Raw genomic sequence first — 15,388 nt, forward strand, 5'->3', positions numbered from 1 at the left:
TGACCACATGCCACAAACATGCACTGATACAGACATTTAAACACCTAGTATACAGAAACCTTTATACGTAATTATTTCAGATACATGTACGTTTTCACTGGAGAAAGAATGGGTGACCTTTACTTTCAAATGTGCTTTCATGTCCTTTTTTGGCGCAAATGTTTCTGCGACATTTTTGCTCTGTCCCCGCTGAAATTAAACCGCTCTGTTTCGATTTTATTATATAAGTTAAGACCTAACACCACTTTTATACCCTGTGAAACATATTGAAATACACAAGGCTTCACATTTCAAATGCAATCAAATATGAAGCAACAAATGATTAAGATTTAGCAACGATCACAACACTGGAACGTGAAAGTAGCCAAAACAATGCACACTGCCCTCATGTCAATATTATACAGGAGAACACAGATGGACCGAAACGGGGAGGTAAGTTTTTGAAATGCTCTTGTTTGCATGCTCACGAAAAAGTGAGATTGGATGTGAGTTCACGGATACGATTTTCTCTACTCATCTTCTTAAGTTTCATCCTGCGGTTTTGGAACCAGATTTTCACTTGTCTGTCAGTGAGGTTGACGCCTTTGCTTATCTCTAGACGGCGCTCCCGAGTCAGGTACATGTTGAATAAAAATTCTTTTTCTAATTCCAAGGTCTGGTGTTTTGTGTAGGGACATCTTTTTTTCCTTCCTCTCTTCGCGGTTAACCAGTTGCTCGTCGGTGTGTCGTTTTTAGACTCTGCAAAACAAAAAGACACAGTGAACCAACAGCAAAACAAACAAAAAAAGGAAATTAAGACCCTTTCTTTCTACATGAGAAAAAATAGACAGCATGCTTGTTAAAACAGTTATCATAATGAAATCTATACCTACAGATCATTAGAATTAACTGAGTCAAAATAGCTGTAATAGCCCATGTGGCCTCATTTGGTCTTAAAGCCTCAAAATGACAATTCAAATGTTGACTATATCCCTACAGCGTATTTTTACTGAATTTTTATTATTATTATTTTTCTGAGGTTTACATTTAGTCTTTTGAATAAGTTAAATTACTCCTTATAACAATGTACTTTTTCTATAGGCAATTTTGTGTATTTAACTTACTGCACCAGAAATCTGATTTTGCCAAGCTATACACCATGTTGCAGTTAGTAACAAATAAATGTCAACGAATGGTTCCCACATTAAAAGTACATTCATTTTCCTGCTGAATAGATAAAGTTGCAAATACATTTCACCAAGACTGTGCTTATATTGACCACAGTCACTTGCAACAAAAGGTAATTTCTACATGAGAAAAAATAGACAGCATGCTTGTTAAAACAGTTATCATAATGAAATCTATACCTACAGATCATTAGAATTAACTGAGTCAAAATAGCTGTAATAGCCCATGTGGCCTCATTTGGTCTTAAAGCCTCATAATGACAATTCAAATGTTGACTATATCCCTACAGCGTATTTTTACTGAATTTGTATTATTATTATTTTTCTGAGGTTTACATTTAGTCTTTTGAATAAGTTAAATTACTCCTTATAACAATGTACTTTTTCTATAGGCAATTTTGTGTATTTAACTTACTGCACCAGAAATCTGATTTTGCCAAGCTATACACCATGTTGCAGTTAGTAACAAATAAATGTCAACGAATGGTTCCCACATTAAAAGTACATTCATTTTCCTGCTGAATAGATAAAGTTGCAAATACATTTCACCAAGACTGTGCTTATATTGACCACAGTCACTTGCAACAAAAGGTATTTGATGTTAACGCGCCCTCGCAGCGCGGTTTCCTGTTAAGGCTTTTACTGCAACCTGAGTAAGACTCCCATTAAACATTACGACTTTCGGGTTGTTTGTGTTTTATATTGGGTTTTATGATGCCGGAGCGTTCGCATTACACCAAGACGCGATTAATCCGTTTATTGTACCCACCTTTGCCTTCTCTGTGTGGCAATTCAGGGCTGGAGACAGACGCCTCCGTTGAGCAATTCTTCTCCTCCAGCGTGCTGACTTTGGGCTCTGGACTCCGCGCCGGGGAAGAGCTCCTTGTGTCCCGATCGTGCGGAAGCTTCTTTTCCACCTCGACAAAGGGCGTTGACTGCGCTTTTGGAGTTACCCTGTTCAGCTGCATTAACGTAGTGCTCGGGCTCATCGTCTCGCTGTCAAAGTCCGGGTTTTTCGCCGTCGCATAAGTTTGACTTAGTCTAAAATATCCAGGGACAGGAATCTCGGGACTATCAACGGAACATGTTTCGTGAATCAGGTTGGAGTACGCGGGTATCTCGGACGAACTGACCTTTGCTCTCTTGTCGGAGTACATACAACAGTTAGTTTCTTCTTTTATGCTTTGTGAAAATGTGCAGGTGGACATCTGGTTGAGCGGTTGCTCTAATCGGCAGGACCTGGTTGGATCTGCCCAGTTATCAGTTTGAGGTATGTACGAGTGGACGTTCATGCCCATGTTTTGGTGGTTTACTTCCCCCCGTTTGCCAAGAGACGGCAGGAGTCCACAGGTTTGCATTCCATAGGTTCCCATTTCTGCAGTGGCTGGCATGTACATGTTACTGCTGGAATAAAAATCTGTTCTGCACGCCCCAATCAAGGAATCTACCAAAAACGTGTTTGCAGCAGGAGAGCTGTTGGGAAAGGACATTTTGGAGAGTATTTTTTAAAGAAGCTGAGAAGTGTCCTCTGTAAGCTGACATATCTAGCAAAACAATCCCTGTATAGCCCAGAGAGTCTCTCTGCAACCACATGACACTCTCACCAATGAAATTTGAAAATGGCCTTGAGACGTAGGCTCTTCCCCGTCACGTGGGCGCATTGACACCACGATTTGAAGTTTTAGACGTGGTCAACAGCGACACCTAGAACAAGGACTTGAAATTGGTTTCAAGACGGTCAAAATAACATTGTTAAATCCATTTTCATAAATGCAACATATGCAATTAAGACAAAATGTGACGAAATTGGATTGATATAGACTATACTGTTGAACAAAGAGCGAGAACCAGGAAAATAAATGACAGCATTAAGCACAGTCTATTTTGTATTCCTTTTAACTCCAATTCAAGGTCAAGAAAAGAAATGTCGGCAGACACAGCAGAAGGAATTTCTCGTAGTTCACAGTTTCACTAGGCAAAATGCAGAGGACAATGCAGAACAAAATGAGGCGGCGGACGTGGGCCTAAACACCGTTAACTGCATACTGGATTAAGGGTGAAAAGCTAAATTGTGATTCAACTTTTCTGTTTGCTTTTATCATTATTTATATTTTAATCTACACAATTGATGTTGCCTGTCTGCAGTTAGACCTTTTGATCGGACGCAAAGGAAATTTCAATGTGATTACTACTTAATAATTCATGTAATACCATGTTTGTTGTTTGTTGTTATTTTCTAAATTAAATAAAAGAAACCTTGTACTTGTTACATCAGAATTATATGTTAGCCAGACAGTGTTTTTCATCACGTTATCATTCAATTTATCATTATAAAGATGTGAGGTAGGCTATTTGTTTAAAATATATAGCGCATGTCAAAGGTTTAAATTAATTTTCATGAATTTTGCGTAATTAATGCAGTTATTTTAAATGTACAGAGTGAAAAGGTATTTTTTATTTAAATAAATACATTTATATGATCGTGTATCTTGTGAAACAATATAGCGTTTTAAACGCATTTACACTTTGCTTTTAAAATACTTACATCTTTATTCAGCAATAATGTTATATGCAACATTATCAATTTGTAACTAAATATGCAAATACGTTTGCAGAATTAAACAGCATTTACAAACGTTATCAAATTATGTCTGCTTCAGAACTTGATACAATGCAAATACGCACGCAGATTAAAATGCTATCTTTGCCGCTGAATTAATCATCGGCAGTGTGTGTATTAAAGGTGTATAATCTATTGTGACAAGAAATACTATTGTCGTTATACATAAAATACAAAAAAAAAAAAATAACTATACGGAGTTATGAACTTGTCTATATAGAAATCTTAACATACAATGATTTTAGATCAATGAACAATCACGCACAATTTATTTATATAATTTTAATAAAATGCACGCATACACGCGCTAAATAAATGGTTTTCCTAGAACACAAACAAAATTCAATTCAAACAAGAAATACAGAATTACTGTAGAAAAATACAGAATCAGACTGACATCTGAAAACAGACATAATCACCAAGCAGTTACACAAATTTCATATTTGAAAGTATACAGCTTTCATAATCACATAGGTCAAATTATTATACTACTATGTGAAATGCATAATTTATCTCTGTTATGAATTTAAAGTAAATACATTTACACTATAATTCTTCGACAACGGTTTTATGTAATTTCTTGGTTCACCCTTGAATAGATGAACTTAATAAAAAAAAGACCTGATTAATAAGAGGATGCCGTAGAGATGCGTAGGCTACAGTTGAATAATTTCCTAAATAAGTAGTGGACTGCAGGTACGTTATGCTAGAATCCATGTATCATTAGGAGTATTTCATTTCATTTCATTTTTTTTCATTGTACACGCAATTCTGTCGTCTACCGGGAAACTTTATAAAATATATTATAAAACTAAAAGCTGGTGAAGCCCTTAAAAAATCTGTCTGCTACGTTGTAATGGGCTATGCTTGCTATATTAAGTATGATATAACGACGACGACGACAGACATAAATTATTATTTTTAATATTATTTGGCTATTATTATTATTATTATTATTATTATTATTATTATATAGCTGTTCTGTTTATGTATGATGTCTTTATTGAACGGGACGTTTCCCAAAAAAGGGACTGTGCCACCAAATGTTAAAGCGTGTAAAAGGCACTGAGCAGATGTTTAATTGTCTCCCCAACTGCAGAGAAAGATATCCTCCGTACACGACTAAAATATATTTTCCGGGTTTTCAGGTTATTTCTTCAGGTTATTTTGAAATATAATGCTAGAGCATAAATATAATTAACGATAAGAGTGAGTAGCAATAATAACTTATTGCCATTAACAGTACACGGGCGTAAAAAACATTATATTAGATCTCATAACTCCGCTCAGAAATCATTGTTTTGAAGAACAACTAAACTTGAATCACGCGCAGCACCAGGTCAGACCATTGCTGTAAGTTCGCCCTCTCGTGGCTTCAAGCAGAATCAACGAAATGTAAATAATCAAAGGGATGTCTATTTTAACATTCATTATTATGGCATGCAATATATTATAAAACACACAACAATATTGGAGTAAATTGGATATACTGTACACACGGCTAAAACATTTGGGAAACTCACATCTAGGAAACAAAAGTAGCTTGTAGGATCCTGCGTTTGCCTAGCACTACAGAAGCCAGTTTTGTTTTTCCAGTAGGCCTATATGCTGCATCCACAGAAGTTGCCGCTCCATAATGTCTACTAATGAGATAAAAATCAACAAATAATGTCTGCACCAAGAGTCTTTTGTAAGCTTTTTGGTTATTTAAGCATAGTCTTAAGAAAACACCACCGAAACACTTGTAGTAGCCTTATATTACTGCATTGTTACCCTTACCTAAATCCTAGTTATGCAAGAAAAACATTAAGGAGGAAGTGATAAGGTTGTATTTATATGGTTTTATTTTACAGCAATATCACCTAGCCAAACGGCGTCTATGTGGAGTTGCCTGTAGTATTTAACCTAGCCAGTAAGAGGTAACTGTATAGAGGCCTTTAAAGGCAGGTCAGTGTGTTGCCACTGGGAGCGAGTGGATGCAGCGGCCATATTGGGCCGTGCTGCACTGCGGCGCCTCTGAGAGGGCGTAGTTTTTCAAAGAGAATCTCAAAAAGGCGCCTTTACTTATTCAAAAAGGTTAAGGGTGACGAACTTGACGTTACAGAAGTTCAAATGCAATATTTCATATGATGTTTTAAATTTGTTGACGACATCTAACTTTGTAACTTTGTTACTGTAAGTCTTCAAGTGCTACATTGACGTAAACAGCCCCGTAAAAGCTTGTAGAAATTCGGTGATGTGTAAATTTCAGTTCGAGGACTAGGCCTCTTTTGCAACATAGCCTAACTCTTAATATTATATTTTCACTTTTATTTGTTCACATACTGAGTTCATATCTTCCTAGACAGAAAAACAAAACATCTGTGCCCTCTGCGTTTCAGGGCAAAGTCGCAGTTGAAGTGGATAGAGGGTCCAATAGCCCCAATTTAATTTACTGCCCAGAGTTTATTGTACTGTCTAGACTGTTCAAGGTTTAGTAAATAGCCTTAGAGTAAAACAACATACAAGGAAAGGAATTAGTCAAAGACTTATAAAGTTACCATTGGAAATAGTTCTCTCTCTCTACCTGACGTTTATTTTTCCTCTAATAATCAAAATCAGCCTTCGTCTGAAAAATAAGTAGGCCTATAAGTTTGAAATGCAACTCTGTTAAAAAAACTTAAATACTGTTATTTAATAACAACAAATAACTTTCTAAATGTTGTTGCTGACTTAGACGCATAGGCCTACTATCACACACAAGAGGCGTCCCAGCAATAGATAGACATCTGCTGTCTTTTTTTCTTTATTTAATACATAGATACATTACATGCTTCAAACGAATAAATGCATACACAGCTCTACTTCAATGTAATTACGTACTTGTTTGATGTAACCAAACGCATTGCTGACAATACAGTGTGTTACTTGAATGTACTTCGAGGGACAATGAAAAACACAATAAATAAATACAAATACAAATACAAAGCTACTGCATTTCAATGGCATTAACACATAGTATGAAGAGATTGTCGAGCACCTATGTTCCTGATAACTGATAATTTCCCTCTTCGCGAATACACTGTTGTAGATCATTTGTGCAGAATTTTAATCGCAGATCACATTCATTTTTGATAGCAAGTATTTTGCATAGTTGTAAAATACAGAGTCGACGTGAAAATAGCCCATGTGTCCGGCGAATGGATGATGTCCCACAATTATGGCATAATAGAATAGCCATCGTTTCATCGTCTCGGCCAATAGCATGCCTTTCAGAACAATGGATTTCCAGTGAAATACTGGAGACGATCTCGGTTCACCTTTTTCTCTTTCATCCTTCGGTTCTGGAACCAAATCTTCACTTGTCGGTCTGTAAGACTGAGCATTCTTGACAAATGCAGACGTTTCTCTTTGTTTATGTACACATTGAAAAAGAATTCTCGTTCAAGTTCTCGGATCTGGTATTTCGAATATGGGCATCTCTTTTTTCTGGACTTTGTTGTACCTATAAAAAGAAAAGTAACTTGATTACATTACAATAAATGTAAAGGCTAACTTTAAAGCCTTTTAAAAACGTTTGCAATACAACTGCAGATGCTTCATGAGTTGACATTAAAAGTTCGAGTACAGCCGATACTTCAGATAATAATGCCAAATCTGTAACGAGACTATTGTGTAATCCACACTGCAGTTACAAAGACAAAACAATCGGAAAAACTAAAGTATGTACACAGACTATAAAACAATACAAGATCTGCCACATGAAAGCATGCAACCGGCTCACACGCTCACGCACACACACTTAATGTAGAAACTCAGAGAAATCCGTATGTGTGTTTTCAGTTCGATTAAAGTGTTTCTCTTCTATCCTAAAAATATGTTGTGATAATGAAACGAATTACTACTGAAGCAAGCAACAGGCTTGATATTTTTAAAACACGTGCTTTCTCGATTACATTTCATATAGCCTGTTTAGATGTATAATGATCCGAGGAAAGCGCCTTCCACATCGTAAAGATTTTAACAACAGCAAAGAGAATCTTACTAGCTATATAAAAAAAACTTTTGCATGCGTATAAAGCGGCACATAAAAGCTAACCGATAAAGTAATGTGAATTGAACCGCCGTTAAAAGCGTGGACCTACTTGAGCCGTTGTTCTTTTCTTCATCGCAGGTTGATATTGAGGAATCCTCCTCCACGGTTACTGTAGGGTCCTGTTTGGTCTGTTCCGCGCTATCTGTAGACACATTACATGCAGCATCTCCGGGGACACTCGTATCTGGCTTTTGTTTGGACTGCTCAGGGTTGGGCTTCTCAGAGTTAACAGTCTCAAAGAACTGATCAAATTCTTGAGGAAGTACCCCATTTCGGCCGACGTTGGTGAAGAAATTGCACGAGGAGTTAGTACCACCGTGATGGCTATACATGGCATCGTTTTTAAAAATCATTTCCGCTCTGTTTGATGACTGCAGGAGATCTCGGTGCATTATCTCCTCCGTTGAATAGAATGAAGCGTAATTGCCCCTGTAATGCCATTTGCTCGGATGATCCAGTCCATAGTCCCTGAAAGTCACTTCACGAACAGGTTGGACTTGCGCTAGGTTGGACGAATAGGGAAAATTTACTTGACACGACGTAGTTTGAGGTAAAAACGACGAGACCGACGAGAAATCAGGAGCAGAAACATAGTAAGGTAAATACATATTCGATGCACAGTTGCTGCGATCCTCGTAGTCCGTCATTGCTCGCTTTAGCCTTAGAGAGGAAAAATCGCCTGCTTGACTGCTAAACTTTGCCAATCTATTGCACCATATGCGTGTGGATAGGACTCGCCAAGAAGAAAAAATCGGAAACGTACGCTGACGTGCAATTCATCTTGATCGATTCTTGAGGTAATTGTGTCATGTGATCCGGTAAAAAAAATTACCATATATCAATATCAGTCATTAAGTGAGCGACTCATAGGTAAAGCATGAGGAAGGTCATTGGTTGCCTGCATTTTTTAAACTCCCAAGTTGTATTTCAAGGCATTAGTAAACAATCACAGAAATACCACATCAAATATTTTGTTTAAAATCATAGTTAATGAAACGAAGCACCTTCATCTCAACATTATGCAATTTATTTCCAATGCACCACATTGAGTTGTACTATTCAGTTGCTTTATTTTAAGATTTTCCTAGGTTTCCCAACCACCTTTCCTTCCCAGAAAACTTTGACGACTGAAGCAAAACTGCAATGTTTTTCAGTCTCTCCCTATACTTTCCGTAAACTCGGAAATTGAGATTTGCAAAGGAGATTTGATTAAAATGCACGGCACAGTAATAAACATGTTTTTTACGAATGTTTCTGAACCTGCAATAGGCTATTTTACAAAAATGATTTATTTTGTTATAACTTAGGCTATACATTTAAGACATAGGAAAGAATGAAAAAAGAGAAGGCAAAAAAGAAAATACATGGGAAAAAAATCGGGGAGCTGACACAGAAACACACAGAAATGTAATGCAGTTCACCAAATGTCAACGAAAGCAGATTTTGTTTATTCTTCGCAGTCTACAGAAAGTAAACATTTAGTCACTGTTTCCAAAAACGACAAAGGGCAATATAGTAAAGGATAATAACATTTCCATACCTTTCTTTTTTTTAGCCTGAAGTAAAATCTGCAATTTAGTCCGATAATGTATTCCAATAGTCAAACGATTTTGTAACGATTTGAACAAAATTCCTCGACGCAGTTACGGAAAGGAAGAACAGGAAGATAGACGGATTCACACTGCCAAGTACAAAACAACTGTTCTGGCTTTGAACGTCTGTCGTCTGAGACAATGAGCACCGGGCAATCACCACGTCAGCCAAATCTTTTTATTGCACAGGCAAAAGGATGTGCTATGGTGTAGTGTCCTGGGTGGAGGTAAATAGTGACTTTTACATACCGAGAGACTATGGAAAAACTACAAATTAACCGCTTATTTATAAAATAAATAAATGTACATGTCTCATATCTATATGAGCCACAAAGTTGGTGTTCAGCTTATAAAACAAATAAACAGCCAAAGTTGTTATATTGTTTTTGTACTGCCTGTTGTATTTTAAATCTGTTTTTTTTATTTTTTTTTATTTATTATACTGCTAACCTGCCTATAGTGACCTATAAAGATCACAATGTTTTTATTGGTAAATACAGTTTCTTGATTTACAATGGGAAACTAGCCATTCCAGAAGATATTTTAACACATTTAAAATTTCAAAGCTGAATCGCAAAAGCGGTTGGCTTTCTTAACGAAACGCTTATCTTGTACGATCCATACTAAAGAGTTTGTCTTTTGTTGCACCTTTGTTCTGGGTAGAACTCAAAGTGTTATAGCCCAAGAAAAGATGAGTCTGTTTATCAGTCGATGTCCAAATATTTTTTTAAACATTTTTCTCAATAATATAAACCTGTAAACTGTATTGAGCGTTAGCGCATCAAATAAATGATCATGCGGTTTGGCCTTGTAATGTGAGAGTTGTGCAAACTCTTGTGCACACACACACACACACACACACACACACATATATATATATATATATATATATATGGATGATTCCAATATTTGTCTTCATTTGTCAATTTCGGTCACTAACTTGACCTTAACTTTGTATTGGCGCCCCCAGTTTCTACTGCGGCCGAAAAACGTCTTGCATTCCGTTTGTTTCTTGCTTGTTCAGTCTTTTAACACAGTTCAGTCTTCATCGCACTTATAGGAATTGCGAAGACAATAAACTTGGAACAAACTTACCTATGTCTTATTTATTTCTAATGTGTGTTTTTAATTATCTAGATATTCAGAAAATACATATTTTAAATTAAAATGGTAATACCTGATCATTTGAATGATGATAAACATATACTGGTAATAATAATATAATACTATATTTGGTGAAGGTGTACAGCGGTGGTGCTGTGCAACCATGCGTTTAATCATGATTTTAAGTTGCGGAGAGTAAAGACTAGTTTACAAGGTTACTCTATAAGCATACATAGTACTATAATTGTATATGTATGTAATACTATAATTGTACCAAATTGTTTACCAATATACCTTGCTGATAAACAGTATGTGCATGTGCATTAGAAAGGTGGAATTGCATAGACATTGTCTTTATGTCCACATGTCACTGGTTTGTAATGCTGATATTAATATATTAATTATTTATTTATATTTGGTATAGGCCGGTTTTGTCTTCGCACGCAATACATATGATTGTACCACTGATTTACCTGATCTGTATACACTCTTTTCAAAATAAATAACCCAATTATTATTTCAATGAATAATCAGCGTTTATTTGTAGAAATATTATGGCAGTAATTTGAACACATTTCTTAGAAAAGAGCTAAATCAATGACATTTTACTACATATCTACAAAAGTAAATACTAAATTGTAGGGATAAGGAATTGTTTAGTCGTCCAATTCCTCTTATGACCTATAGACCACAGCGCATAGTTACAGCACTTCGTTTGCTCGTTAAAGTTCTGTTTAATTCGATTATATATAATTTAAGAAAATATAAAATGATTGAGATTCATAGAGTAAAGATATTCGCACACCGGAGTTTGTGTATTAACAAACGAACTTGAGCTTGGACTGGAGGCACCACAGCTTTTTATTCGAGCATTTCATAATCACCCACCGAATTAGACAAGTATCGCACAAGAACGCAGAAGTTTAATATAATGCATAATTTACAGAACACTTAATACATATTACACATGACACTTTTGGTTAAAATACAACAAAAACAAAACTTACATTTTTTTAGATCGGAAGATACAAATGAGGTATTATCAAAAAATATTAAAAAGGTCTACTCTAAATTTGCAGTAGTTCTAAACTATAAAGCATTCTGGTAACACTTTACAATAAGGTTCCATTAGTTAATGTTAGTTCATTTATAAACTAACATGAACAAACAATGAACAATACATTTATTACAGTATTTATTAATCTTTGTTAATGTTAGTTAATGAAAACACAGTCGTTCATTGTTAGATCATGTACAAGCACAAGTTTCGATTTTAATAATGCATTAGTAAATGTTGAAATGAACATTAACTAAGATTAATAAACGCCCTAGAAGTATTGTTCATGCTTATTTCATGTTAACTAAAGTAGTTAACTAATGTTAACTAATGAACCTTATTGTAAAGTGTTACCAGCATTCTTTTTACATAGTGATCTTTTTAAATTGCTAACATTACAACTATGGAATTATCCTTTTTCCCATCAAAAAACATACTCCAGACACATACAAATGCTCCGTGTTTTTGGCAAATAAATATACATTTCAAAATATTCAGCTTCGATTTTAAATTACATTTCATAAGTGGTCGGGAGATAATCGTTTCCAGACAGAAGGGTTTGGTGGACTTTGATCTCCATAAGAAAAATCTATTGTATGAATGATGCCATCACCTAATAAACAAACCCTATATTGTTAAAAATAATAATAATAATAATAAATTAGTAAACAGTGAAGATATGCTCGCGCATCATAAGTCTTTTTTTCTTCATTCTGCGGTTCTGAAACCAGATTTTCACTTGCTGATCACTCAGTTCCAATCTGTCGGAAAGCTCCTTTCGTTTCTGTCGGTTTATAAATTCATGAATCATAAATTCGTTCTCCAGTTCGGCTAACTGTGGCTTTGTGTAAGGCTTTCTCTTTTTTCTTGATCTCACCTGTGAGGGACACCACGGCAATCCTGGAGAGGAGAGAAAAAAATCCAATAGTGCACTAGTCATTATTCTTTCATGTCACTGAATTAATAGCCTAGGGTATCGTCTTCTAAAGTCGTTAACTCTTAAACACGACCACAACTCTGATTACCCCGTAACATCTATGCCTTTATCGTTAGGCATGTGTAAGTACACATATAAAGACTACAGAGTTAAAATCCACTGAAATCAAGGCCAACGAGTGACATCTAAACACAGCGTTGGTGTCTGTGACGGAAGGGTCAAAAGTTGCGTACCATCGGAGAAGGCTGATCTGATAGCCTGGGTGTTCAGTGATGTTTGAAATGGAGCGTTGGAGCTGACAGACTGATTTGAACCATCAGTCACTGGCTGGTCACTGAAGTTCAGTTCATTCTGTGCAACCCTGTCCTGCTTTCGCCTTTCTGAGCTCGAAACTTCGTTGCTGGCAGAGCCAGTGATTCTCTGCTCACATGCGTAAGCTGCATTAGGTCGTCCAGGCTCCTCTGATTTGTGGCTGACATCTTGGAAGTAGTACCTCCCGGATTCCTCCAGTGATCCCTTTTTGTGAGTGTTGAGGCTAGCGCTCACAGCGGCTGGATTGCTAAAAAACGGCTGAGAGTAGCCACTGTAGGCGCGGCTCTGGGCCGAATTTGGAGAACTCCACGGGTGCGCGCACACCTCTCTCCTACTGTAGGACATCTGCGGAAGCCCAGATAGATGGACTCCACTGCCTCGCAAGTTTTGGAGGTACAGGGAGTCGGGAGAGTGAAAATTCAAAAGGGGAGAAACATACCCAGAACTAAGAAGATTGTGCTCGCACATTTCTGACGAGCTTGCCTGATCGCTTCTTAAAACCGTTTAAGTTACCCCTAAAGAAGCAGGCAAGGTAATTGTTGATTTGTTAATGCACCATCACGTGATATGCAAAGTGAAATGTTTAGCCACGCCCATGTGACAGTGCTGCAAAGTCAGAAATAGGCATTGCATTAAACGCATATAAAATAACAATTTTTGCAGATACCCCAATCAATATCTTACCTATTCATTTCAAACTATGTTTTTTGCTATATAATGTAAAAGAGGGTCTATGTATCACATGCTTCGCTATTTTTGTGAAAAATGGGTTGAAAAAGCAAATACGTAAAATAAAAAGAATAGAAAAGAAAATCCTAAAACAGTGCATAAAATAATAGCGTTGATTAATAATGAAGGCTACAGCGAGTGAGTGTCCTGGTGCGCCTTTGGCTCACGGAGGCAAACATGCATTGTAGCATGACTTTAAGTCAAGTGTTCGAAACTATTCAATATAGGGACTTTAAATACATTATAAACCCAGTGTGACGTTCTGTTACAATATAACTTCCTGTAAAACATTTTTTTTTCTAAGCACACAAACACACACACCACACACACACACACACACACACACACAAACAGACATAATGAAAAATGTATGCATGGGGATAGAGAATATTCCTAAATTTGTAATGGGGGGAAAAAACAAACAATACAATAATGCATTACTGCTAAATCAGTCAATCAAACAATAAAACAACAATTTGTGCGTTGCTTTATCAAAATAATAACTCTGTGTATGGATTTCGCACTTAAATGATATTGTAACTAGTATTTTACTCTTCACATTTATCACACGTTCATGCAGTGATCATGGGTTAACATTTATGTAGGCTTACTGATTTTTTCACATTTGAATAAAAGCCGTCGCTTTTATCCAAAGCGACTTCGAGGACATTCGAGGCATAGCTTATATTTTACTGGTATCCTATAGTTCCCATTTATTCATGTATAAACTACATTTACAGACCGTTGCAGGCCTCAGCAGTTGTGGAATCCGTACTATTATGAATATCAGTCCTCTATTGAAATTCATTAGTTATGTTTCTCAAAGTATAGGCCTACATAAAATTAAAGGTCTAGGCCTACTACTGTCAAAAATTAAATTCAAGCCAGTTGAATGTAGTGTACAGTAACTTTGCAATGACAATAAATAATACATTATAACTCTTAAAATTACATTAATAACTCTCTGATTAATTAAAAGTGATCCCAAAAACAGGATTACTGAAAGACTGCAACTTTCGCGCTATTGGCGCTTTACTGGGTGCTTCGGGGAAACCAGCCACGGTCTAACAAATTATTATTTATTTATTTTTATTTTTGGTAACACTTTATTTCGATAGTCCACTTTAGACATTCTATTAACAGTAAGTAACTTTGCAACTACATGTCAACTTGCAGTTAGTAGAGTATTAGTAGACTGTCTGCTTAATATCTTCTAACACTTTCTTTATCAGCTTATTCTACTAACCCTTAACCTACCCTAACAGTCTACTCTGAGAGTTAGTAGACATGTAGTTGCAAATTAATGAGAATTATTTGACATGTAGTTGACATGTAGTTACAAAGTTACTTATAGTTAATAGAATGTCTAAAGTGGACTATCGAAATAAAGTGTAACCTTATTTGTTTGCTGGGATCTCTTAAATAAACATTACACGAGAAACTATTGCATAAAATCCATAAAACGCTGGTACTATACAATAGCCATGGTACTGCACTCACATAAAACGAAAAATAAAACATAACCTTTTAAATGAAAAGAAAGATCAGTGGCCATCAAATATGGCGTAGAAATGACTAGTGCTACAGAAAGATAATTGCTTAACAATTCTTTAAAAATCGACTGAAACACTGAACATCTCAACATTCTTTCAGCAAACCTGGATGCAAGTATAAAAACATTATCTGAATAAACTACGACTGAGCACGACTGATAGCCCTTAAAAAAGAAGAAGAAAAACAAAGAGCTAAACTCTTCACTATGAAGCAGCATTTACATGATTTAATCTTTAATAGGA

The 15,388-nt window shown here is 36.1% G+C and overlaps 3 protein-coding genes across 3 annotated transcripts; all 3 read right to left on the reverse strand.

Moving 5' to 3' along the window:
- On the reverse strand, nt 1-3,093 carry hoxd10a (homeobox D10a). Its single transcript, XM_016276293.1, has 2 exons — nt 1,936-3,093; nt 1-738 (listed from the first exon to the last, which is right to left on the reverse strand). Exons 1-2 carry the CDS (start codon nt 2,654-2,656, stop codon nt 464-466), a joined length of 996 nt encoding a protein of 331 aa, XP_016131779.1. The 5' UTR covers nt 2,657-3,093; the 3' UTR covers nt 1-463.
- Nucleotides 3,094-6,807: 3,714 nt separating this feature from the next.
- Nucleotides 6,808-8,551, reverse strand: LOC107588263 (homeobox protein Hox-D11a). The gene is made up of 2 exons (XM_016276294.1): nt 7,911-8,551; nt 6,808-7,270 (listed from the first exon to the last, which is right to left on the reverse strand). The coding sequence occupies exons 1-2, from the start codon at nt 8,506-8,508 to the stop codon at nt 7,038-7,040; spliced, it is 831 nt and encodes a 276-aa protein (XP_016131780.1). The 5' UTR covers nt 8,509-8,551; the 3' UTR covers nt 6,808-7,037.
- A 3,458-nt stretch (nt 8,552-12,009) lies between these two features.
- On the reverse strand, nt 12,010-13,331 carry LOC107588264 (homeobox protein Hox-D12a-like). The gene is made up of 2 exons (XM_016276295.1): nt 12,785-13,331; nt 12,010-12,514 (listed from the first exon to the last, which is right to left on the reverse strand). Exons 1-2 carry the CDS (start codon nt 13,329-13,331, stop codon nt 12,276-12,278), a joined length of 786 nt encoding a protein of 261 aa, XP_016131781.1. The 3' UTR covers nt 12,010-12,275.
- Nucleotides 13,332-15,388: the final 2,057 nt, after the last annotated feature.

This window comes from Sinocyclocheilus grahami, unplaced genomic scaffold (assembly GCF_001515645.1).
Source record: "Sinocyclocheilus grahami isolate Dianchi unplaced genomic scaffold, SAMN03320097.WGS_v1.1 scaffold100.1, whole genome shotgun sequence".
Classification (NCBI taxonomy): Eukaryota; Metazoa; Chordata; class Actinopteri; order Cypriniformes; family Cyprinidae; genus Sinocyclocheilus; species Sinocyclocheilus grahami.